Source organism: Electrophorus electricus, chromosome 9 (genome assembly GCF_013358815.1).
Source record: "Electrophorus electricus isolate fEleEle1 chromosome 9, fEleEle1.pri, whole genome shotgun sequence".
Classification (NCBI taxonomy): domain Eukaryota; kingdom Metazoa; phylum Chordata; class Actinopteri; order Gymnotiformes; family Gymnotidae; genus Electrophorus; species Electrophorus electricus.
In genome coordinates this window covers 19,972,114-19,998,526 of record NC_049543.1, presented here as the reverse complement: position 1 = coordinate 19,998,526, position 26,413 = coordinate 19,972,114, and the positions used below count along the sequence as shown (strand labels likewise).

The 26,413-nt window shown below is 45.2% G+C and overlaps 1 protein-coding gene across 2 annotated transcripts in view; it reads left to right on the top strand.

The window, feature by feature from the left end:
* The window catches only part of adgrb3 (adhesion G protein-coupled receptor B3), a 128,675-nt gene that overhangs the window by 72,782 nt on the left and 29,480 nt on the right, over positions 1–26,413 (top strand). For both annotated transcript variants that reach the window (XM_035529943.1, XM_035529944.1), the window contains 5 exons: positions 1,793–1,901; positions 7,424–7,570; positions 9,332–9,407; positions 14,060–14,162; positions 15,722–15,765. In XM_035529943.1, the coding sequence (XP_035385836.1) occupies positions 1,793–1,901; positions 7,424–7,570; positions 9,332–9,407; positions 14,060–14,162; positions 15,722–15,765 (479 nt within the window). The remainder of the gene's footprint in view (positions 1–1,792; positions 1,902–7,423; positions 7,571–9,331; positions 9,408–14,059; positions 14,163–15,721; positions 15,766–26,413) is intronic.

Genomic DNA, 26,413 nt, shown 5'->3' with positions numbered 1-26,413 from the left:
ACTGAGTTTGCGGTTGGGTAAGAGGGTTCAGATGTGGTCTGGATTCATATTAAGGTTTTTTTTTCTTTCTATTGACGATGATGCTAATTTGATAGCTGCCAGTGCCGTGGCACATCATGTGCCAGTTAATGTTCCTGCTTTCATTTTGTTGAGCCATTTGGCCTGCAGGCACGATACGAATGAGATGAGATGCCCGACCTGCAGTCTATGACTTGCAGACTTCTCGGAGATTAGGAATAAAGAAAAGGACAGGTTTGCAGCTCCAGCGGCGGCTCGTTCCTGCTAACTGCTTGCCATCAAGGTTTGGCTTATCGCTGCGTCTTAACCGACTGTAGAAAACAATGTAACCCAACTGTTATGTCTCCCTGTAACCCATAATCGTCAACATCTTAGAATCAGAGCTGGGTTTGATTTCGTTAAGTTTTAGTCTGGACAACGTAATACATATGAAACTCAATAAATATGATTATCGAACTCAATGTGCTTTGTTGTTGGTTTATAGGCATGAACAGTGCATTAATTGACACAGCGTAGCATTCCACCTCTAAGACGCCCGGACATTCATGAGATTAGATGTTTAACCCCAGGTTTATGACGCTCAGACTTCTTACAGACAGCTACTTTGGTGACGTGGGATTGGACACGGTTGGTTAACACATGCGGAGGACAGGCCGTTCGTCGATGTGCGTCCAGTCCAGGTCCGCCATCGGTGACTGCATGAGAAGCGTCCAGCCAAAGCTTAGACGGAGAGCGTGTGCTGGACGGGGGTGTGCACAGATCCCGGTCTGGCGCCGGCCTGCAGCCCGCGCCTTGCGGCGTCTTGGAGGCGTTTCAGCACGATGGCAGACGCAGATAGCGGGACCCAATCAGGCGAAGGTCAATGGTTGGATTAGCCGGGCCGGGGCTGGTACTGACTGAGGAGAGGACAGGTGCAGTGACAGGCCGTGTGTGTGTGTGTGTGTGTGTGTGTGTGTGTGTGTGTGTGTGTGTGTGTGAGTGTGTGTGTGTGCTGGATACTGCGTATCTGTTTATGTGGGCAAGTGCGTGCATGTGTATGTGTGTTAGGTGGTTAGGTGTGGGTGTGTGGGGCACCCTGCCCTGAATGTCTCAGCCAACATTTGTTCTGACACTGATGGCTAGTCCCCATGGCTGGTCACGGTGCCCTGTGCAATCGCTCTTCAATATGGCCCTGTCTGTTCAAAGGGCTGAACTGTCAGGCGGACAGCCGTGGGGGCAGACTGCCCCAAGAAAGGATCTGACTGATGTTACGAAGGCGGGCAGGGAGCGTGCTGAAGTATAAAAGCTTGATTGGGAATCAAGTTGGACCAGGAAAGCGTGTCACCCTTACACGGGTGCGATATTACAGGCTTTGATGCTAAAATGGAAGCCTGGCGTCTGAAGAAGAGGTTATTACGTCAGCACTTTTGAAGTCCCAGTTCCGCGCCACAGCGGTTTGCGTCCGGCGTCGAACGTGATGACCCAAGCATGGACCGCTTGCTCGTTACAATCCATAAAGTTCTTACTGTCACCAGACGGGATGACTCGTGGGAAAACACAAACCCCACCAGTAACATCCCACAATTCAAAAAGCTGTAGACATGAAAGCTGATGTTCTGTACTTGAGCTCCAGTAATCACTGAATCACTGTGTCTGGGACGCAGGGGTGGAAAACAAAGTGATCCTAAAAAATACTGCAGCTTAATGCTGAACTGTACTGAAAGCTTAAAATAAATTAATGACTGTAACTGGTTCTCTCTCTCTCTCTCTCTCTCTCACTCTCTCGCTTTCTCAGATCTACCCCGGTTCAGTGGAGCTGATGCAGGTCATTGAGGAGTTCATTCACATTGTTGGCTTGGGTATGAAGGATTTCCACAACGCCTACCTGATGACCGGAAACCTGGGTGAGCCCTTTAAATAGCCCCCACGCTTTTGAATATTTGACAGTGGCCATGAAATCTTTTCCCATTTATTACATGGCAATCTTACTTGAACAAACACGTTAAATGACACGCTGGAGCGTCATCGGTTTCAGATTTTGTTTAGAACTTGAAAACTTAATTATGAACTAATTATAAATGATACATTTTAAATTATACACAAATTAGGGGATATTAAGAAGTGTTACACTTTATGTAGCTGAACCCCTGCGTTGGTGATGATTTGTCACATCGGGCTGCTCCTAGCCACCCAGAATGTCAATTCTGTTTACTATCAGTAAGGGAAGATAAATGGGCATGGACCGGGAGGAGGAGTCACAAAAGAGCCAATCGATAATGTTAATTAAAATCAAGCTCTTTCCACTTAGTCTGCTAAATTCCTATGACAACACTAGATTTCAGAGAGTCCACGCGCTACGCACCTTTGTTTAGGGCTAGTTTGACTTCAGTCTGGTTAGCTCCAGTTGGTCTCCACTCCAGCTTTTGCTCTCTACATCAGAGCCTCTGTTTGGTGTGCTCTCTCAGGCTGAGTCTTGCAAACATATATCCGATGCAGTTCACAAAACGCGTCAATAAAAACGGAAATGCGTGACTTTGTAAACAGGAGGCTTCCAATCTAGGTCCAAGTGTTTTGTATTGTTTATAGAACTAAACAGAAGAAAGGTGAATTCAACACAGAGTCCTGACAAATATGGACTAATTTGTTCTGGCTGTGTCTAAATGTACCGCACATGGGCCCATTCGGACTTGTCTTGCACATACACACACACACATTCACACACTCACTTGCACACACACGTATGTCTGTACGCGGCTCTGTCAGCCTTGGGACGTGGATCGGTTTGAAATCCAGTGTCAGCGTGGCCGGAGCGTCTCGCTTTTCTCTGCATTTGTGGGTGCAGTCTAGACTCCGACGGAGAGATGAACTGCCTCCTGGAACTGACACTTCTGAGAGGCTGCTGGCCTGTATCATTCAGTCATTTCAGTCACAGATGATGAAAATTGTCCATTTAAGATAAAGAGGAGCTGCAATCTTGAGCTCTTGACCCTGATTTCGGAGGTGCAAACACAGTGTCGTTGGAGAGGGTTGTTACCGTTGTTTCCGGTTCTCCTGAGCGATGCCTGCAGCCCTACCAATCACAGTGCGATACACATACTTGTCAGCTCCCTGTTAGTTAAAGCTGCATGTGATATAAGGGGGTGAGATTTCTTTAAAGCGTCACTGAGATTCGGGGGAATCCATGCGTTAATTGTCGGAGAAAGCAGGTTTCTACGTTATAACTTGGTTTATTTTGACAGTGCTTTATATAGCGAAGTCTGTTTGCATTAAATCCATGATGTACAATATGGTAAATCTGCACAGATCCGTCTGTATTAGACATAATACATACACCGATCAGCCACAACATTAAAACCATTGACAGGTGAAGTGAGTAACATTGATTATCTCGTTACAGTGGCACCTGTCAGGAGGCGGGATATATGAGGCGGCAAGTGAACAGTCAGTTCTTGAAGTTGATGTGTTGGAAGCAGGAAAGAATCTGGCAAGGGCTAAATTGTGATGGATAGATGACTGGGCCAGAGCAGCTCCAAAACGGCAGGTCTCGTGGGGTGTTCCCAGTGTGCAGTGGTTAGTACCTACCCAAATCTACAGTGATGCTGATTATTCTTGGGTGTGCCGGTGATGACGTTTCTAAGTATTTGTGTCTGTGCTAACTATTGCGATGCCAACTGGGATAGAAATACATTATAGAAATTACACCTTGTGGATATCTTGCTTGTTTAACCTCAAGGCATGCATAATACCTTTCTTGTAGAAAACCTAACACGGGTTTTATGAGCTACCAGGTGAACAAAACTGGAACGCGTGGCCTTAACCTATAGCGGCCGCAAAAATCGTAGTGCAGCCAAAAACTCTTGCTCTTCCGGAACTTGAGCGGATTCGGGGAGCGAACGCTGGGACAGCCGGATGTGGATGGTGCGCTGCGTGCCCAGGCCTTGTGTCCGGGTGGACAGGACAGGCGTATCTCTGAGCAGGAATCCAATGGCGGCACTTCAACATTAGTACCCAAAGCCATGGGGAAATTCCATTGAGTTCAAATCAAATACCTCAGTCGCTGGCCATTGATATGGTAATGGTTATGTGTACGGTCTCGTGCGGAGTGCAGGAATGAAGGCAGCTGCTGGGCCAGATGGTTTTTTCATGAGAATATTGTATCAAAGCAGTGCATTAGGCTTGAAATGCTCACAGGTCAGCGCCGAGGCAAGAATACGGGCTCGCGTTTCGGGAGTCGTGCGACTGGGATGTCTGACAACACGGTCCGACCGCGTTCCCAACACATTATCCCAAGTACCGTGTAATCATACAGAGAATGTGTCAGAAGTCAGATAACACCTTTTTTTTTTTTTTTTTTAAATAAGCGCAAATACGCAAAAGCTGCACAAATGTAAAAATGTCATTCTACCTTACTTCAAAGGAAAAAAGGTCATCCCTATTGATTTATTACGGATCTGAGCAGCGCCGGCGTTCTCGACATATTCTGCATGTTAAATATGCTTCTATTGCAGCCTGCGTTCGCTACCTTTGATTAAAAGGACAAAACACTGGCGCCGGGCCGGGCCGGGCCGGGCCGGACAGAAGCAGTCTGGCACCGGAAGATATTGCCGCATTATTTCTGGCCCAATTTATGGAGCCCCTATGAAATGGCAATAAAGTGCTTCTGTCACCTGACTGCGCTCTCCTCTCGCCCCGACTCCGGTCAAGCGCCTTTAACTGCTCAGGCTCTGTCTCTGACGCTGGGTAAATGGTGGCTGGTGCGGTGATGTTCCAGCGACGTTCGATTGCACAAAAGAGTCCTGATGGGCCGGAATGGTCTCGTCCGCTCGTACCGCTCTCCTTGGACCCCAAGAGGAGTTCGCGCTGGAAGCCCAGAGAGCCGGACCTGCTTGTGACGAGAACAGTGAAGGCACACACGTTTGGGTTCCGGGTTTATAAAAACTCCCATATCAATAAGAAGGGGGTCAGGCCAGGTCCCGTTTCACAAAGCCAACACTAGAAAAACCACAACTTTTGGCATCCGAACCTGTCAGAAGAGACCAGCAAACAGAAAGACATCTCGCGATCTGTAATAACTTGTCTCGCCCACAAAACCACCTTCGGGAATATCTGGAGCGCATCGGTGGATCCGCAAATGTTGCTTCGCCAGCAGGTCGTCACCTCCAAGATCCCAGGGTGCACAGTTGCTGGGTGGCCTCTGCATGTACACCTGAACCAGGCAACTGGGTTATCCTTGCTGTGGACTTGCGTATATGCGACTCAAAATTGCAAACAAAAACAATGGGAAGTCAGAAAAGTCGATTTTTCCGTGAGCAGCGTTCAAAAATTGATCACCCTGTTGTCATTTTTGACATCGCCACAGTTTGCTTAGACTGGAAGAGGACGGGCAAAGGTCATGACCCCGTGGCTATCACACACATATGAAATTAGCGCTAAACGAATCAGCGTCATACAGCATTTCCATATAAACAATAGCCCCATTATGCAGTAACTGTAGACCGTGCACTCCAGACGTTTGCGGGGGGGGGGGGGGGGTACACAGACTAGGCGACTAGAGGAAATAAGGCTTTGATTTTACCTCTTTTAACGTTCTTCTAAGGCAGGAATGAGCTCTTTGTGGTTCCCTACTTGGCTCACGGATGGTATTTAAAGTCTTCTTCTCACCCACCATCTTCTCCCCTCATTTCCACCCCCCCCCCCGCACCCCCCCTGTGGTGCCACACAATATGCCCTGTGACTAACACTCTGCCGCAAACAGCAGCTGGCGGTGCCAGCCACCCATTACACGCGCGCGCGCACAGTACCATTCCTCCCACCCTGTGATTTTATGCCTGCTGTTAAACCATCTTCACCTAAGCCTCAGTGCACACCACGAGCCCCCTGTCAATTACGCTGCGCACACACATACACACACACACACACACACACACACACACACACACACAAACTTATGCTACATTGTCATACACCACTCTCTAAACAAGCTCTTACAGCAGTGGACCAGAAGGAACCACTAGCATTGTGCTAATTAGCATGCTATCGTGTAATTGTGTGCTGACACTGTGCTGGAGGGGTAAGTATTTATAATACTACACTCATTCTCACTCCAGGGCCATTTCATGCGCCCAGCAGCGGAAATAGGCCTTTCCTACATCACAGGTGCATGATGGCCCGCCATAAATATCAGGGAACATTTTATGGCGACTCACCATTGCTCTGACTGGAGCTGTTCGAGCCAAGTCACTCTGGCGCGCAAACGCTTTATCGTTCGCCGCCCGTACGCGAAAGCGCTCTAAAGGCTCCTACCGCAGAACGTTTCGAGGACTCTCCAAAGCGGCACAGCAAATCGACGGCTTTTGCAGACGAGGGAGGTCGGTCCCGCGTACGCCGGGAACGGCTTACAGCTCTGCGAGGAGCGAGGGGGAGGAGGGCAGCTGCCACTGGCTCTGCAATCTTCACAACAAAATCCACCCCACCCCCTTCAGAGCTGAGCCAAAACGCCACGCAAGGATGCGCCGCCATCGAGCCATCCGCCGCCCACGAGACGCCCTCGGCTACCGCTAACGGGATTGGCCGAGCCGCTCGCGGACCCGCCCCTCCTGCGCGCCTCGCGCTGCATGACCTTCACAGGTCTTCAAGGACGTGACGCCTGTCGTGAAAACGCGACTGGGTCGCCACGGCTGATGATATAACAGGGAGGGCTGACTTGTCAGAGTTCAAATCGTTGCCCTAATACGCCTTTCTTTAAAACAATGTCTGCGATGAAAGCAAGTTCTCAGTGTAGCGCTGTTCTAGATATATGGTTATTCTTTTCATATATCAGGTATTTATGTATAATCCTGGTAATATTAGATATATATTGGCCAAAAAAACATACTATACACAATTTAAGTACTTAAAATATAGCACTAAAGTGTGTAGCATTAAATAGAAATCACCAGAGAAGGAAATGGTCACTAATCACAGCTCCCTGAGCAGACAGCATGTTATGTTGTTATGATGCGCACACCGCGACATGACTGCAGCAGTTCAGCAGTTCTTCACATCGGCTGTTTACAAAGCCCCTCGAATCTCCTTAATTTCTCAGATATACCTATCTGTCTATTTCCACCTAACAAGGGCAGCACAGATGTAGTAACCCTTATCCTTTCTGTACAGGTCGCCCCAAGAGACGCCTTTGTTTTGCAGGTTTCACTGCATGTCTTTACAAGCCTCTCTCTCTCTCTCTCTCTCTCTCTCTCTCTCTCTCTCTCTCTCTCTCTCTCTCTCTCTCTCTCTATATATATATATATATATATATATATATATATATATATAAAATCTCACTCTAGTGACAGGCAGACCTTCCTGCTAAGAGTTAAAGCACACAGAAAAGCCCAAACCGGCACGCGTTAACTTTTCTAACACCGCCGTCTCTTCAAATCCTCAGTGGCCAGCATCCAGAGGCTCCCTGCCGTGTCGGTGATGACTGACATTAACTTCCCCATGAAGGGCCGCAAGGGTATGGTGGACTGGGCGAGGAACTCAGAGGACAAAGTGGTCATCCCCAAAGGTGTCTTCGTCCCCCAAAACGCAGGTACGCGAAAGAGAGGAGGCAGGCGTGGCAACGTCGGAACGGCGCTTCATTTATTCTGCCCTCGTCATCTAGCAGCCTCGAATTCATTCCCCCGTCTCCGAGGAAGAGCCCAGCTCTTGGCGCCGATGGTGTCCTTAGATGTAATTTGACTGCGTCGAATAAACCTTTCAGAAATGCGGCGCTAGCCTGCTAAGATGATTTGAGGGATGCTGCCAGGGTAGCCGATCAATTTTATGCCTGTTTCGACACTCGGGAGCTCGAATTAAATTTAACCAAGTCAGGCGATCATGAACCGACGATCAAATTTGTTTATTTTCCAAAGAGGCAAATGGAACAGAAGCCAGTTGCAGCAAGATCAGCACACATGTAGAGACGTAAGGAGCCTGTTAATTCACCAGCTTGCTGCCCGAGGCTGGGAGGGGCTGCCCACTTTCGTGCATAAATCACCACAATGACGAGAACGAGAAGGCCCAGCCATCATAAATCTCACTTCGGCAGACGCAGCGCAAAGGAGACACGCCAGCACTCTTATTAACGTAGCCTTCGCATTAACGTGTCCTCGTGACTTAGAAGCAACATGCATTTCCATGCGCAGATTTCACATGCTACGTTCAATGAACAAAAGCATTTTGCCTAAAAAAGAGCTATCATTTAAATGGAAACTCATATATATTTTATCGGTGGGCAGCTGCATATTATATTACTCCCAATGCCCAAAATTGTCTTCATAACTCGTGGTTGGCTGAAATAGACACCATAATAAAAATGCTGTTTTTTTACAACGGTACAACACATTACTGGTAGGTCATAAGCATAATTAAGCAGCTCAAAAATCAGTTGAGAGGTTTTATATAATTAAAGCGTCAAACCTATAGGACAGTGTAATTACAGTGCATAATAATGTAGCTATACACTGCGTATAGTATTTGGTAATAAATGTTTTGTGGTTTTGGCTCCAAACATGCATTTAAAACATCAAGTCCAGTTTGCTCAGTCACAGAGCCAAAACAACAACAACAACAAAAACGGTCACTGTCTCTGTACTTATGGACCGTTACGGACTGCACCAAGCATGCACCACAACGGCAGGTGCACGGAGTGCATGCTGTCCGTGCTGGTCAACTCTGTTGTTCAACACGCTCGACGCCAAGGCCCATTCTCCCTCGCCTTCGGGCGATGCCGTCTGAGCTGGGTGCAGCGCAGGGCCTGGACGTAACGTTAACTGGAGCGATCTGTCTTATTTGAAGTATATCAAAGGAGGAGTAATGGCAAATTGATTTAACGGCGTAACCCGCCGCGGCTGCAGCAGACTCAGGGCAGACAGTGCAGCTGGCCTCCACGCCAGCGGGGAGAGGCCTCACGTCGTCCGCCTCTGGCGAAACCACTCCGCCATGTGGGTGGATTTTTAAAGGGAAACAGGCACCCAAAAATGTAAACGAATGACCGCTAACGGAGGGCAGGTAGCACTGCAAAAATAAAACACACCTTTTATTTTCTTTCTTTTAATTTCATTGTTTTCTTGGATGAGTGTTTTATGTGCTATTTCATAGAGTGTTTTCGTGTATTTTAAGATTCAAAATATTCCAGGACTGGTGGGTCTGTAAGTGGAAAAGTGTAGCAGGAACAAATGTCATCTACTCAGCGTAGGGTGAATTGAGTTTAAAAATGTTATTGTTTCCAGCAGACATGTCTCATAAAGATGTCCCTAATGATATAACGTGTGACCTGGTTCCATAATCTGACCAGCGTCTGTTTTACCAGATATGGATGGCTCGCCTGTGTTTATTCTCGGGACCGTCTTCTACAAGACACTGGGACTTATCCTACCTGGCCCAAGGTAAGTGTCTCAAAGTGGCAATTTCTGACAAGTTTCACTATGATCTTTGCAAGGGGGGAGCTTCTGTAGTCTGAGATGCTTAGTCACATGACCTCACCCTCTGTATCAGACTCACTCAGACACTGGTCTCATGGGAAATGTGATACAGACTTGCATCTCACATGAGCTGTCAGCAACTCAGGTACAGAGATTGTTCATAAATTATTCATGTTTCACAAGAACAAAGTTTTTTGGCTGCGAAAGGGGGGGAAATGTATATGTAAGATGTACGATTTGGTTTTGAAAATAAACGTGTAAAATAATTTGTCTAAAGAGATGACAGGTGAGATAAGAACATCTGACTATATGTGAGTTATACAGTACTAAAAGTAACATAAATTTCAGGCTATGTCTTATTTGTTAGCTTTGATTATTTCATAAGAAGTCTGATTACGAATGCAAATGTCCTTGCAAGCAACACTTCAAATGCACATACCATTTCCATTTCCATAAGTAATCCGGTTCATAAATATGAATTATTGATTATTTAAGGTGTAGAATTCTGGATCGATTTGCATATGCATCATATTCCCCCTAAATTATGGTTCCAGCGTCATACCTCCGCCATGTGCATATATATTGAAGCCAAGATGTACCACTTGTAATGCGTTCTGCAATGCTGTCGTCAAACATTGGTAGGTATCTGTGTCTGGTACTGTAAGCTCTAATGGAATTGCATCATATTTTACCATAAATGTAAATGTCACTGCATACTGCTTAGGGCCACTGACCCAGGGGATGAATTACGGCAGGCTTGCAGCGTCCACAGTGACTTGGCGAGAAGCGTCAAATGAAGGCTGCATACAGACTACTAGGATTTCATTTCCGTATGAGCTTATGACTATATAGTGAAATCAATGTGCACTCTTTAAAAAAAAAACAAAAAAACAAAACAATAACTCTCCAGTGAGAATGGGCTTCTGTCCCCAGATGTGTCTCATTTCATTGACTGCTGCGCTAAATGTCCTCTGATCCATCTCCAACTAAACATGCCCAAGTTGTCCTATCAGGTGGAGACGAGCTGAGCGGATCCGATGGTCCTCGGATGCAACCGCCTGCATCAGCACCGAGGCCATTCGCTCACCTGTTTAAAGAAAATAAATAAATTAATTAAAACCAACCAACCAAAACCAAAAAAACACCTATATACTGAATGAATACGATATAGCTTTGGGAGCAATGTGTCACTCACTTTTAACATAACCTTCCCAAGTCTGACAGATCCAGGGCAGGGGAATTTGTCCAGGGATTTAGTTTAGGCCCACTTCCTTGTCATCCACAGCGCCAAAATACAATAGCGATGAAAACACTCAATCTCAAGAATTCAAACTGTCAGACTGCTCTGAAGACAAATGGCTGCTCTTTGGCTTCTAAATCTACACATTGGCCAGACCCAAAGAACGTCTGTGCCTGATTTCAGTGTGTGCTGGTTTTGCTGATTACTTTTTCTTCAGTGCATAACGAATGTTGACTTTTTCCAGTACTGTGTACTGTTAGGGTCACAGTGAAGGCTTAAGGTTGTGAGACTCAGATCTGATTTTAAGGGACAAAATCAAAAAATGGTTTTAGCTTTCTGGACATATTCCCGTAAAGAAATTGTAGCACAGGACCTCTGTAATGTTTATGGCCAGTTTGCATTGGATGAGAAATCTCGGTATACAGTGCAGTGATGGGAGTGTCTAAAACACGCAACACAGTTGCTTTTGCTGGTTGCAACTACAAAAATTACTTCTGCATGAATTATTAATTAAACATGATCTGTCTGAGGCTGTTATGAACCCAAAGGGGGGTGGGGGGGGGGGGTTGTCTAAATTTCCTCACTCACCTGATAGTAGTCCTACATATATCTACAAAATGTTAATATTTAATCGAAGGTTTGAACCTTAGCAGGCTACATATATGTAGCGGAATTTACCCAAAGTTGCCGCATGCGTTGCTCCTCCATGAAGGCCATTGGCAAGTAAATGCCAAAGTATACAACAGAAGTAAACGCTCCCTCGAGCGCTTCAATGCTTCAGAGCGAAGACTCCTTTTCCACAGGATATGACAGAATATTTAGTGACGCGGCAATCCGCGTGGGATTAAAACAACCTGCAGCTATTTCTACTGGATTCTTTACTGACGCAAGAGTGTGCAGCGTGTACAAACGAATGGCGGATTCGGACAGGAACGGGATCACTGCAGAACGTAGATAATAATTGCATTACCCCACTTCTCCATCAATAATTAATCCCCGTCCAAAAAGAAGGACATTTCATCTCCTTCGCATCATCACATCCATTGGTGCCTCATTGAAGAGAGACCAGATGAACCTAAATCTCACAGTTTCCTGATTATGAAAATGAAATGGACTATTATCTGATTAGCCGGGTAATACGATTTGTGTCAAGCAAAATACAAACAAGAAAGCAAGGTAGCTCCTGTTTTCACGCCACTATCTCACACAACTGGGAAAATATGACAAATATCCATTATAATTTCTGCATTAAGTGATTGGAGAAAGTATGTGTGTATGTCTGTATATATATATATAATTTTTGGCAGCTTGTGCAACGGTATACAGTGTGTAGACAACGGCCAAAAATCTTTCTTCCCCAGCCGCGCCCCCACAGAACGAACATCCATTCGGTTTGCATCACCATTCCATGCAGCGTGCCTCAAGGATCCTTCAGCTAAAAGCAGGGCCAGAGGTGGCACCTGAGGATCCCGTTCCGCGTTCTGTCAACGGTCAGGAAGAGCTGATGCGGCGGGCACAGATCTCTCTCGGATACCGGGCTCTCCCTCCGTGCCGTATCCCCCGACATCCTTTTAACAGCACAGGGGCCAGAGTTCCCATCATGCATCCATTTTCAATCTTGGCGTCTCCTTTTAAATGGACCATGAAATCATGCCCGAGTTGGCCTCGTTGACAAATACTCAGGAGTGTTACTCGAAGGAGAATTGAGTTCGACTCAATTTGTGTGTGCGTGCGTGTGTGTGTGTGTGTGTGTGTGTGTGTGTGTGAATGCAAATTTGTGACATTTGTATCTTATAAACCTTTTAATAAGTTTATAAAATGCAGCGTATTAAAAAATAGGCCTGCTACAATTGAACTTTTTTTCCCAAAATATTACCATTTGAACCACATAGATTTAAAGGACAATTTTTTTGTAAATAAAAAAAGTATTTATCTGCATCATAATAAATCTGGGAGAATAAGGACAGAAGGACCTGTGAGTGAGTGTGTGTGTGTGTGTGTGTGTGTGTATGTCTCTGTGTGGGCTGCATTACTGAGTCTGACCCACCTGCTACAGTGCTGCAGAGATGTGTCATTGTATTCTGCCTTTTAAAAAAGAATTGCTGCTGTCCTACACTTGGCAAGTCTGAGGGTCTACTCATATATCACCTCTGACAGAAGTGAAAAAAAAATGTCCAAACACCTTTCGTTGTCAGAGTAATTGCTATTCTAGGTGGAATATCGAAACACATATGAATAAATGGGGGAGGGAGTAGCATTAGTTGTAGGTTCTGAGCATTATTCACAACACATTTACTATCTCCAAAAGCAGGCAGTCATTCATGTTACGTTTGCTATAGGGATGTTCCTTCAACCTTTCACCTAAATGTGTTGGCACTGTCTAGTCATTGATGGGACCTATTGTATATGTTAGCTGTTGGTCACTTTATTTTGACTACCTTTCCTCAGAGTTTTTGAATAATTAAATAATTTCCAGCTTTTAGATTATGTTCTTTGCCTATCCAATCTAACAGGAACATTAATTTAATCTAATTTTAACGTCAAATATTCACATAACGTCATTTAAGCATATTTTAAGATTATTTTAAATGGTTAAGATTTGAGTTTGAAGAAGTCAAAGTCAATTTCAAACTTTTAATGAACAGCCGTGCCTTGTTCTGCTCGGCGTGCCACCTGAGAACACCCGAGTGCACTCGGATCCGCTCCAAGCATCCGGATCTGCCCTCGGATCCATTCCGACCAAATGAACCATTGTTTCAAATGAGCCATCTTAGCCCATGATGGCGTTTCCTGAGTTCGCATTTCCCTGTAATCATCGCGGACCTGTTGAGTTTATAGAGGCGTGGAACACGCTCAAGTGAATCGTTTCCTTCGTCCGAGGATGATTTGATAGGCGGTGCAGAAGCGTGCGATGGAGATAAACTGCACCGCTTCCTTCCCAAGTTGGTAGAAGGTGACCAAACTAATCGGATGAAAATTGGCCGCACTAGATGAATCATAACACGGCATCACATTAAAGGTTATCCCAACTCAGCTCAGTAGAAGGTGTTATGGAGAGAGGAAGTCACATGGTGTTTAAATTTTGCTGCCTGTTTTTTTTTTTTGTTGTTTTGTGGGTTTTTTTTGTTTGTTTGTTTTTTTACCTTGTTGACCTCAAACAACCAGACATATTGCAGCTTCCTTTAGAATGTCACTCAGAGATGTCAGTGGTCAGGCTGGGGATGTATGAGCAAGGCCGTAGCTTCAGTATCCTTTAAAAAGTGTCACTTTCACCTTAGCTCCTACCCATGGGTTGGGGTGAGTTGATGGGGAAACTTCTAAGTGTTGATCTGTGTACCACCTGATGTAACTGTGTCTCGTCCATCCCTCCTGGCAGGAACAACACGGCCGTAAACTCCAAGGTCATCGCCGTGACGGTGAGACCTGAGCCTAGAGTCACGGAGGCGCAGCTGGAGATCGAACTGGCCCACCTGGCCAATGTGAGTAGCCCCCGCGCTGGACTTCGGCTTCGTCAGCCTGTCACGCTCGTTGCCGCCTTGTTAAGCTCACGTCCCCTCAGCGCCAAAAAGAGTCCTCCTGTCGACTTATTTTTGTCTTCCTCGCTGGCAGTAGCAGCTTTGCCTCGGATCCGGGGACGTAACTTTGTCGACACAAGCAGATATGCTGGGGGTGGGGCAGAGGGGACTAGGGGTAGGAGAGAGAGAAGGAGCCAGGGAGTGAAAGAGAGGGATAGAGCAAGGGAAGGAGAGAGGAAGGGAGAGAATGAGAGACAGAGAGAGAGAGAGAGAGAGAGAGAGAGAGAGAGAGAGAGAGGGAGGGCTGGGAGTGAGGAGAGAGAGAGAGGAGAGAGAGAGAGAGAGAGGAAAGGAGAGAGAGAGAGAGAGAGGAAAGGAGAGAGAGAGAGAGAGGAAAGGAGAGAGAGAGGAAAGGAGAGAGAGAGAGAGAGGAAAGAGAGAGAGAGAGAGGGCTGGGAGTGAGGAGAGAGAGAGAGAGAGGAAAGGAGGGAGAGAGAGAGAGAGAGAGAGAGAGAGGAAAGGAGAGAGAGAGAGGGGGCTGTGAGTGAGGAGAGAGAGAGAGAGAGAGAGGAAAGGAGGGAGGGGGTAACTTATGATACCATGCCTGACAGTAAAGCTAAAAGGAGTCCATGAGGAGAAAGAACAGTGACTCAACTGACAAACGGCAGGCCGCCTTGCCAAATCCAAATAATGCAGCCCCCCGTATTTGCTCAGTTTACGAGTCTATTAAGACACGGAAGCAACTGTGCGGCGATTAACCCAAAAAGAAGAACCTTTTATGGATCACACACACACCATTTATCTCCTTCCCTTTATAAATGAGATTATCTATTCCCTCAGTCGAGGCGCCTGACAGCATCCCTTGTAAATGACGTAAGAAGCAATCAAACCTTCATAGTTGTGAAAGTAGCACCATTTAGTAAATTGGCCTTTTTAAGCCATAAGCTCCAAAGAGATGGATTAGGATATAGTTCAAGCAACTTTCAAAGGCAGCCCAGGCATGGATTCGTCACAGCTCTGACTTGGGGAATTGGTTCGGTCAACGGAGAGGACTCCGCACAATCAGCCCGCTAAGTTCTGAGCGCATTCATCAGCAAACAAAAGGAAGCAATTGATTCAGTAATTAATTTGCCGCTGCCTCTGGTTCTCCCTTGCCGTAACGTGTCGGGAGAGCAGGATGGGGGCGTTGCCGGTTCATTACAGCGACAGCTCGCTTTGCAAACTGTCTAATTTTTTTTTCATCTCCAAGATAAAAAGAGCATCATGTGCAACAAGATATATGCCAGCCAGTTGAAATTAGCCTTTTCTAGCATACAATGCTGCCCAGTAGATGTTTAATCGCTGTCTCATGCCCCTCCCCACCTCCACCACACACACACACACACACACACACACACACACACACACACTCCCCCTCGCTGTTGAGCACACGTCTGGATTTTAATCGTGAATTAATGATGAAAGTCTACTGATGTCTAATGAAGGTCATAAATAAAATTGAATGCTTCTGTTTTGTCCTGCAGGGTACAATGAACCCATTTTGCGTGCTCTGGGACAGCTCCATCATGTAAGTGACACATTTGTCTATTTTGTTTGGTGTGGCTGTCTGGATGTTCTGGATATGTTGAAAACCCCGGTGATGTATCGTTATTTGCTTCCGACTAAAGTACCATCATGGTATTTTATATATATAATAGTTGAGAGTGGTATCCATGGAAACTCACATTTACAGTCACCACCTGAGAAACATCCTGCATCCCCACCAGTGGTAGCCAACTATAATTTTGGTCACGTTATTTTAATACACTGGAATGAAAAGCGCTTCCAATTTCCCCCTAATAAATCTCATAAAGTCAGCTCTACACATATGATTTTTTTTTCAGCATATTTGTAATACTAGAAGAGTCATTTACTTAGAATTAATATGACAGGAGTGCTTGTACCAGAAGTAGCCCTGGTGTCGGATCAGCCCTTTTAACTACACTTTTACATGAGCCGGTAGCAGCAAGTTTTTAATTCGATGTGACATTTGTGTAAAGTAAATATAAAGCAGCCCTTTTCATGTTGCTGTAGAATTAGTTGCCTCCAAAATTTAATTCAGTTCACTTCAACTGTAATGTCATTATATCAATGCAGGGTTGTACAATATATGCAGGTGAGAAAAATTGCCAGTAAATACAGAACATGCGCATGTACAGTAACTGTAGGTCAGAAGGTAGAGGTAGATTTTAAAATGCGAGCTATAGTTAAACGATAAACACGTAGTCTTTGAGCAATTTACAGCAAATGTGTTTTATAGTGTCTATTCAAATCGGAAGTGCACGTGATGATGAGAAAAACCAGGTCAGGCGTGCAAATTATAGTGAGCGTTGTGAACAGCATGACAGATGTTATATTCGCAAAGTGTACCATGCAGGTAAATGAGCATTAGCGTAATGTTCAAGTATACAGCTTGAAGCTTAAAGGTTCAAGTATGGAGGGTTCCAATTAAAGGTGAAATGTGCATACAGCCTCACGGGTTTGCGGAGCTCGGTGTGTGGATATGATGAGTAAACTGGAAGGATCAGGCTTTAGCTCTGTAACAGTCCATAGTGTATGTATTTGTGTTCTTGCCAGTGTCGCTGTTTAACAGCTTGTGGGTAAAAACTGGTCATGAATTTAGTGCTTTCTGGCTTGGTCGTTCCGGTACCTCTTTCCGAATGGCGGGGGCTGGGGTCAGGAGGAGATGTTGCTGGCTTTCCTCCGACATCTCTTGTTGTAGATACCCTGTATGGGTGAGAAAGCAGTCCAGGCGACATGCTGGGGGTCTTCACCACCCTCTGCAGCAGCAATGATGCCACTGTGCCAGTCCACGATGCAGCCAGTCAGGATCAACCCCACGGTGGATCTGTCCTCGATGCTCAGTGGTGTGTGCACTCTGCTCCACCCTTCCTGCAAGACAAACAGCAACACTGGTCCCAGATCTCCATAACAGGGCATCATCCGGATCCTACTAGCACTCACGGCGCTGCATGAAAATGGGTTTTTGTGGGGCAGAACAAACGCAGCGCTAACCGAAAAGCAGGACACTAGCAAGCAGCTAATGTTTACTTGTCGTGGGCTGTGCGCTTTCACCTGCAGTGACTTTACAATGCGAGGAGACCGCTGGTACCAGATTGATTTTGTTTTGCCGTTAATTCAAGTGTGAAACACAGGAAACTGAGAGCAGAGCTTAAGGGCACAAGAGGTGCAGTAAATTCACCGCAGGTCACCAAGGACAACTCACTTTGAACACAGTCTCCTGCCTTAGTATGTTGAGGCTAAAAAAGGCAATTATTTATGCTTTCTTTTCATGTTAATGTATTATTTATTTATTTATTTATTAGCTCCTAATGGCAGTTTGTGCTGATGTTCTGAGTAGGCTGCTTAGTGCTAATATCTTTCACCATATAGTGCTAATGGTACTCCAGCCTGCTAATTCTATGTATAGTATATCATCCTAAAAACCAATATGCCGGCATTGCATCCCGTGTTGACATCTGAAACCCTCCTGCAGCTGTGCCCATCTACACATCTGAAACTCTCCTGTAGCTGTGCCCATCTACACATCTGAAACTCTCCTGTAGCTGTGCCCATCTACACATCTGAAACCCTCCTGTAGCTGTGCCCATCTACACATCTGAAACTCTCCTGTAGCTGTGCCCATCTACACATCTGAAACCCTCCTGTAGCTGTACCCATCTACACATCTGAAACTCTCCGGCAGCTGTACCCATCTACACATCCGAAACCCTCCTGTAGCTGTGCCCATCTACACATCCGAAACCCTCCTGTAGCTGTACCCATCTACACATCTGAAACCCTCCTGTAGCTGTACCCATCTACAGATCTGAAACTCTCCTGTAGCTGTACCCATCTACACATCTGAAACTCTCCTGTAGCTGTACCCATCTACACATCCGAAACCCTCCTGTAGCTGTACCCATCTACACATCTGAAACTCTCCTGTAGCTGTACCCATCTACACACCAGAAACTCTCTTGTACGTGTACATATGTACACATCTGAAACCCTCCTGTAGCTGTGCCCATCTACACATCTGAAACTCTCCTGTAGCTGTACCCATCTACACATCTGAAACTCTCCTGTAGCTGTACCCATCTACACATCTGAAACCCTCCTGTAGCTGTACCCATCTACACATCTGAAACTCTCCTGTAGCTGTACCCATCTACACATCTGAAACTCTCCTGTAGCTGTACCCATCTACACATCCGAAACCCTCCTGTAGCTGTACCCATCTACACATCTGAAACTCTCCTGTAGCTGTACCCATCTACACACCAGAAACTCTCTTGTAGGTGGACATATGTACACATCTGAAACCCTCCTGTAGCTGTACCCAGCTACACATCTGAAACTCTCCTGTAGCTGTACCCATCTACACATCTGAAACTCTCCTGTAGCTGTACCCATCTACACATCTGAAACCCTCCTGTAGCTGTACCCATCTACACATCCGAAACCCTCCTGTAGCTGTACCTATCTACACACCAGAAACTCTCTTGTAGGTGGACATATGTACACATCTGAAACCCTCCTGTAGCTGTACCCAGCTACACATCTGAAACTCTCCTGTAGCTGTACCCATCTACACATCTGAAACCCTCCTGTAGCTGTACCCATCTACACATCTGAAACCCTCCTGTAGCTGTACCCATCTACACATCTGAAACCCTCCTGTAGCTGTACCCATCTACACATCTGTAACCCTCCTGTAGCTGTACCCATCTACACATCTGAAACTCTCCTGTAGCTGTACCCATCTACACATCCGAAACCCTCCTGTAGCTGTACCCATCTACACACCAGAAACTCTCTTGTAGGTGGACATATGTACACATCTGAAACCCTCCTGTAGCTGTACCCAGCTACACATCTGAAACTCTCCTGTAGCTGTACCCATCTACACATCTGAAACCCTCCTGTAGCTGTACCCATCTACACATCTGAAACCCTCCTGTAGCTGTACCCATCTACACATCTGAAACCCTCCTGTAGCTGTACCCATCTACACATCTGAAACCCTCCTGTAGCTGTACCCATCTACACATCTGTAACCCTCCTGTAGCTGTACCCATCTACACATCTGAAACTCTCCTGTAGCTGTACCCATCTACACATCTGTAACCCTCCTGTAGCTGTACCCATCTACACATCTGAAACTCTCCTGTAGCTGTACCCATCTACACATCTGTAACCCTCCTGTAGCTGTACCCATCTACACACCAGAAACTCTCTTGTAGGTGGACATATGTACACATCTGAAACTCTCTTGTAGCTGTACCCATCTACACATCTGAAACTCTGCTGTAGCTGTACCCATCTACACACCAGAAACTCTCTTGTAGGTGGACATATGTACACATCTGAAACTCTCTTGTAGCTGTACCCATCTACACATCTGAAACTCTGCTGTAGCTGTACCCATCTACACACCAGAAACTCTCTTGCAGGTGGACATATGTACACATCTGAAACTCTCTTGTAGCTGTACGTATCAGCAGCTTGTGTTTTTTTCTTTGGTGAATTTGATGTACTCATAAGTTAATTGGCTGATGGTAGTCGGCCATTCTCTGCACAGTTGTGCCATGTTTCCAGTGAATCACCTGTTTATAAACAAGGTACAGGTGTCGTGTGGACATCCCGTATACGTTTACTTGAATTCATAAATATATAATAAATGAACAGTATTCATGACTCTTTGCATAAATTGTTCTTTCAAGTGCATATAAATCAGATCTACCCAACATCTACCTTCTGGTCCAAACCTATGCTAGGTAGAGGTCGATATAATGTACAGAGGCCTACAGTCGGTCAGCTGGTGTGTTGCGACTTACAATCGTCTGTATAACATGTTGAGTCTTATTTGTGCAGCTGCAGTGTAGGCGTCCCTGATGTGCCCTCGCTCATTGTATATACTGGGTTTATATAAAGCTATCTGCAGAAAAGTGTGACAGTGAGATACAGTGATCAGAGCTTTTTCTGTGATGCATGATAGGGTGGGCCGGGGGGGGTGTAGCAGGTACAGTGATGGGGCTGTGAGAATAGTGTAACCATTTTTTTTCAGGTAACCTTTTTTTTTAAAAAATCTAGCAGGGTAGGTCAGACCCATTCAGTAAGAAAATATGTCAGTGTAAAATGTTGTGTATCTGTGTGAGTTGTTATTTATTATACTGGCTTAGAAGTAGATCAGATCACATTTTTGGAGCATTTTTTTCTTGCACCTGTAAATAATATTGGACTTGATGCCTTTTATATACTTTTTATTGCTTTTGTCGCAAATTGGTTATTCACATTATATCCTATCATGAAATGGCACTGCCTGTTCTGCACGTTATCAAGCGAGTGCTTCATTTCCAGCAAAACCGGCGTGCCCTGTTTTTGCGATTACGCATTCGTAACAGATGCAGTGCGAGAAGTAACAAGTGCCAATCTTGCCGGTGTCACTTTGTGTCGGAAGCAGACGGTCTGCGGCCCTCCTCCGAGGGATCCTATATTCCCCACTCCATTTGGGCCGGAGTTCAGACCCGCCCGCCGCTCCCAACCCGTAATTACTGGAGCGGGCCGGGCCTCGCGGCCTGACCTGCTATCAATGGCCCGCCTCGGTAGACACGCTCTCTGGAGAGGCATGTCAGGTTCGGGCCAATCGTTTGTAGCTGTGGAGGCAAGCCATCTGTAATGCTAAAAATGTTTTCATGTCCAAAGTCTGAGAGACATCGTTTACAGTAGGATTTTATCTGGTTGTCTTTTTATCCATTATATGTATGCATTAAGTGTAGAGATGTCTATGGAAGTATCAATAAAAGTCTACCGAAGCTTCTCAATTTTATCTTGTATGTAAGAGGCATTGCCTATATCTGGTGAGACAACCTTTCATAATGGTAGTTGTCCATTCTGTCACAACAAGTAATACAACAACTATTAAATAGTAATAAATACTTATGTGATCATTCATGGTTTACTTCACTATCACTGGGATTGTCTTGGTTATAGTTTAGTTATAATAATGTGCATTAGCATATTAATGCCGTAAAGTAATGTTCCATTAGCATAAACTAGTGTTGTTAATACATAAAAGCTTCGATTTTATTATCTTACCATAATGCATTATCAGGTTCACCATTCTGTTGTCTAAGCTAAGTAGAAGCTATAATGCATGTGCCATTTAGATCTCCAGGATACTACAGGCAGATTGGGGAATACATCAGTAGATTTTACCCGGTAACAGTCATCCATAATAAGATTCAATTATAATCCACATTTTACCCATTATAAAAGATGCGGCAAAGCTGGTCTTAGATCAGTTTACAAAGGCAACGTCCATCACCACCAGGATGGCGCCGTATGGTGCAGTAGTTAATACTTGTTTTATGGTCACCACTGTCTTATATATGTCAACACAAAAGTGTTTTCTCCAAATCCTTAAGCGCAACTAAATGGAAAAGTGTGTGTAATTGGTGTCCATATCAATGTCTAACACACTTGCGTCCACAACGCAGGGTTTTGTATTGCAACCCACTGCACTGCTTTATATTTTGATTCTATTTTCTGTAGAGGCTTTTTTGTTCCTTCCTTTCTAGTCCATTTTGCAAATTGAATATGGCTTCTACTTAATCTTAATAACTTCCAAATATGAAAATTGCACTGTGCTCCTGTGGCAGTACCACCAAGTATGAGCATGGGCTTTTCCCGTCGTCTTCCAGATAAGAGAATAGAGAAAGCACGTTTGCCCAATTCAATTCCCATTGAATGAGGGTCACCCGAGTCGTCCATCTTGCGTATTATTGCTGCTGCTGGAATAGGCTTGACTCCGTCGCTATTATTAAAGTGGGCTTAGAGAGGGAGCGGAGCGGAGCGGAGGAAGGTGCCTTCGCGCTCCTGAGCGGGAAACGCGAGCAGCCAGCCGCCGCCATGGCTCCGAGCGTCGCTGCGGTAACCGCGCGGGACATTGCGCTCGGCGCTAGCAGGCCTGCCTCCTCATTTAGGCGGGCGCGTGTTTGGTCTGCGTTGAGCAGACAACTGTTGGCATTAACCTTGAAACCACTGAAGGTTTCTCAGTAAAAACAACAGAAGACTTCCCAGCTTTTCACATCCAGAGCAGCATTTGATCCATCACATAAACCTTGATAACGCACTGTGACTGATATTGATCATCCTAATAATACAATCATCATCATCATCATCATCATCATCATCATAAACTCCTATTTACCGTATCTGAAAAAACATTACAGGAGCATTCTTTGGCAATGTGAGGACGTGACGCTCCCACTAAGGGCAGCTCGTTCATCATCACACGAAGCCTACTGGAACTCCCGTAGCGCATTATTGAATGAGCCCGGTCTCTGCAGATAAAACCATTTCATGAGCTCGAACACGTGTGGCATTTCGACATCGATTGACTGATGCTGTTTCGCCCTGCTACCACTTCTCCCATACTGACAGAAATGAAAGTCCAGATACATGATTTTCCCACAGACTAACAAATGACTGTATATTAGTAATGCGCCCCCCTTTGGTGTACAGCAGTATAACTCGATAGGTTACACTATGCACAGTGTAACTCATTGGATTTGTGATCGTTTTGAGTGAATTTTTAAAAACATGAATGATATACTCTATAAGTTTATTTCTGCAGTGATATTGTGGCACAAAGTCAGATGCTAGCACTTATTGCGTTTGTCAAGCTGAGTTCTGTGCTAACTTTTCTACTGCTGACATGAAAGCGTTGTGATTGGCAGTGCGTGTGTGTGTGTATGTGGGTGTGTGGGTGTGTGTGTGTGTGTGTGTGTGCGCGTGTGCACATGCGCGGAATCTGACTCAAACGATTATCTCTTAGTGGTCAGAGCATTGATTTAGGTCTTCTCGATGGTATTAGCAGAATTTAGTGCATGTTGCTGCATTTTGAAATGTAAAGTGCCTTTCCCTTATTGGCAGCCTGGTCCTTCCCAAGGCTAAAGCTGGACAAGCTCCATCAGTCTTGCAAACATTTGCCTGCATGCTGAAAATCTCAATTTGAGCATGTAGGGGGGGAAAAAAATGTTAGAAATGCAGATTTGCATCTAAATCTCCATATTTCCTACCAAGAATTTTCTTTAAATGTGATGAATGTCTCATATCTCCATCCATGCATCGTTATGAGGAATGGACTTCTTGGCACTGATCTTTCCCAAGCCCTGAATGACTAAATATCTCATAGAGACTTCCAAAGTACTGAAGTCTGGCTTTAGTGTTTACAAATGCTTGTGAACATAACTTTAGATTTATACAATCTGGCACTGTTAGTGCCGTATTTTCGCTGCTTTGTTTTGTTCTTCTGGAAGAAAAGCTAACGTCTGTCTCACAAGTACGCCATGTCCATTCAGTGACTTTTAATTAAAGAGTCATCCTGTGGTATGTACATGGCCTAATGGCAGCAATGCAATGTTTTCAGGATCTGAAGAGTCATGCTGTTTGTGTTTATATTTCCTTTCCCTTTCGAGACGTTAGCTTTCCTTCACTTTAATATCCTAGATGAGATCATGTTAGTTCGCAGTGACTGTAGGTGGTACCAATAGCATCCAGATTCGGCCAGCTTCAATTTTTTGTTTTTTTGGTTAGATGCAAAGATGTGTGCAGCATATCGAATGTCCACGTAACTCAAAGGTTTAACCCTATGACCGCATAAAGTTCCCGTGCGGTCCTGACACTGCAGAATTAGAGGCTTTTGACTGTGGTATAACAGCCTGAAATGGCTTCCGTTGAACTTTGCAGTAAACTGGCTGCAAACCAGCCTTCTAGCCGACTGGTGTCAGATGATCCAAAAAAATACGGTCGGTCGCAAATCAGTGTAAACCGAAGCCATCGCGCAACACGGGTGCAGCAGCTACCCGGTCAGAGGTGTGACTGGCGCTAATGCAACTCTGTCGTCTCCTCTTTTCCCATCTTCACCTGCCTCCTCGCCGTCCTTATGACGGTAAGCCTGCCGAAGCCTAATTAGATGTTGAAATGTAGTCAAAATGGCCAAATGTAATTAAAGGTTGTCACACTGCTAAATGTTAAGTAGTGGAAAGGATCGCTTCAGATGCATGCTTTCCTTGTAAACAAAACAGCCCAGCAGTTTGAGATGTATTTATTTGTTTTTGTTATTTTATTTAAAGGCATTTTATAAGAAAAGTATTGGTTTTAGGAGACTTACTAAGCATCTAAAAGAGAAACCACATGAGATCTATTTGACCTAAACTACACGTCTCTCTAAGATGCAGACATTCGTAAATACTAAAATCTAAACAATTCAAAGCACACATAAACTGGTATCGATTGTTTAGCCCCAATACTTTATATTAAGTCACTTTGCAATTACCTTAGACAGTAGTTTCTTCTGAAATGTAGCTCAGAACTTCCTTTTAGGAACTTATTGTACTCAAACCTGCGCGCCTGTTGCTCACGTGATAAAGCAGGTAAGAGCATGGTCGTAGTAAGACCATGTGTTCACGGAGCGTACAAGTACTGAGAAATATGTAGCTAAGTCGTTCTGGATAAGACTTTGTGTATGTGGCTAAGTCACCTGCTAAATTCCGTAAATGTTTAAATACGCAAAGCTGTGGCAATTCATTTTACCGCCGTTGTACTGTTCTATTAATCTGGCACTTCAGTACCATGGACAGCATCGGCTGCTTTCGTTATTTAGTTCCAAGGCACAGTAAGCACAGCTCCGTACACGTTCACTAAGAGGGTTTTAGAGCAATTGTGCAGTATCTCATCTTGTCTCACTTAGCTGAGCCACTAAGTGTAAAATGATTGCATTATCCTATCTTGGATAGTGTTATCGCCCGTAAATAACTAATTACACCTTCAAAATGGCAAGTCGCACCCGCATAAACTCACTCTCCTTCATCACAAAAAAAAGCCTCTTGTAGACTTTGTCGTTGCGATGAAGGTGTGGCTTTCAAAATTCTACTGGACCAGCCACTTTATCTCTTCGCAGCAAAGCTGCTTTAACGCACACTTTCGCTTTAGCCCTAATCTGGGGGTCCCCGCGGGACACTTTCTTGTCGCTTGAAAACAGGCAATACAGAAACAAATAGGATAATGCGCTCGTTTTTTTTTAACCTCCATCTGCAACGTGGGTGTACTGGCCTCGGTGTAGGTGTATTAGTCTCTTGGGTTTTCTATACATCCGTACGCTGTTGACCTGCTCAAACACCCCCCCCCCCCCCCCCCCCCCCGCCGGCTCTCGGTGCGGTGGGGCTGAAGACACACTGACGAGTTGGCGCGCGTATTCGTCACCCACGGAGGAACCGCAAATATTTCGGCTAGGCAACGCAGGGAGCAAGGCCTCCACTGAGAAACAGGCTGTCCCGGTCCAACATGAGGGCGGGTGCTAATGCTTTTAAAAGTCTGGTAGGAAGAGTGGAAGGTGACGGAAAGGACGCAAAACCCAAGCATCCGCTTGTCTCCCTAGTTGTTCCTTTTTTTTTTTTTACTTTTGTAAACAATGCATATAACGGCAACTATCATTTGATGCCGTCGTTTCGCTTCCAATACATTTATACTCGCGGGAGCCACGTTTTTCCGGCCTGCAGTCAACGGTTAAATGGCTGGACCACACATTAAGCAAACTATATAAAGTGGTTTTGCTGACATGGAATCTTCTAAGGCCATCATTTAGTTGGTAGAGGGGTTGATTGGCACGGAGGTGCCGGTCTCCCGGCTATGAGGAGGGCTTTCTTCGTTTTCTTAGAGAAGTGTTGGTCTTTCCGACATTCACTTTCTGTCCTACGTCTTTGCTTAACCAAAGGCCACCGTCGTCCGACGTGGGGGTGAGATCGATTATGACGGTGGACCTATTCTGTCGGGAGCGCGCATACGTGCCATTGCTACTGAATGAGTTTTAATCAAAGACCACTGAACGATGATTATCAGATGGCAGTTTGTTCCAGTACACAAACCCTACGTGTAGGGTCGTGCAGAAGCAGCAGGCTACTCGTGGTGTAGTGCGTGGTGATGTAGCCCTTGCAAAGGCAATGGACGTAAAAGCTCGTGGATGTGTAGCTCGTGTACCTGGCTTAGCTATGTAAGAATCAAATGAGCACCGTGAGATTTTCAGATTTCATATTTAATGTCTGCCTTATGAGGCAAATAGTTCCCAGAGAAGGGTAGCAATATAGTTCAAATGTGACTAAAACTGAACC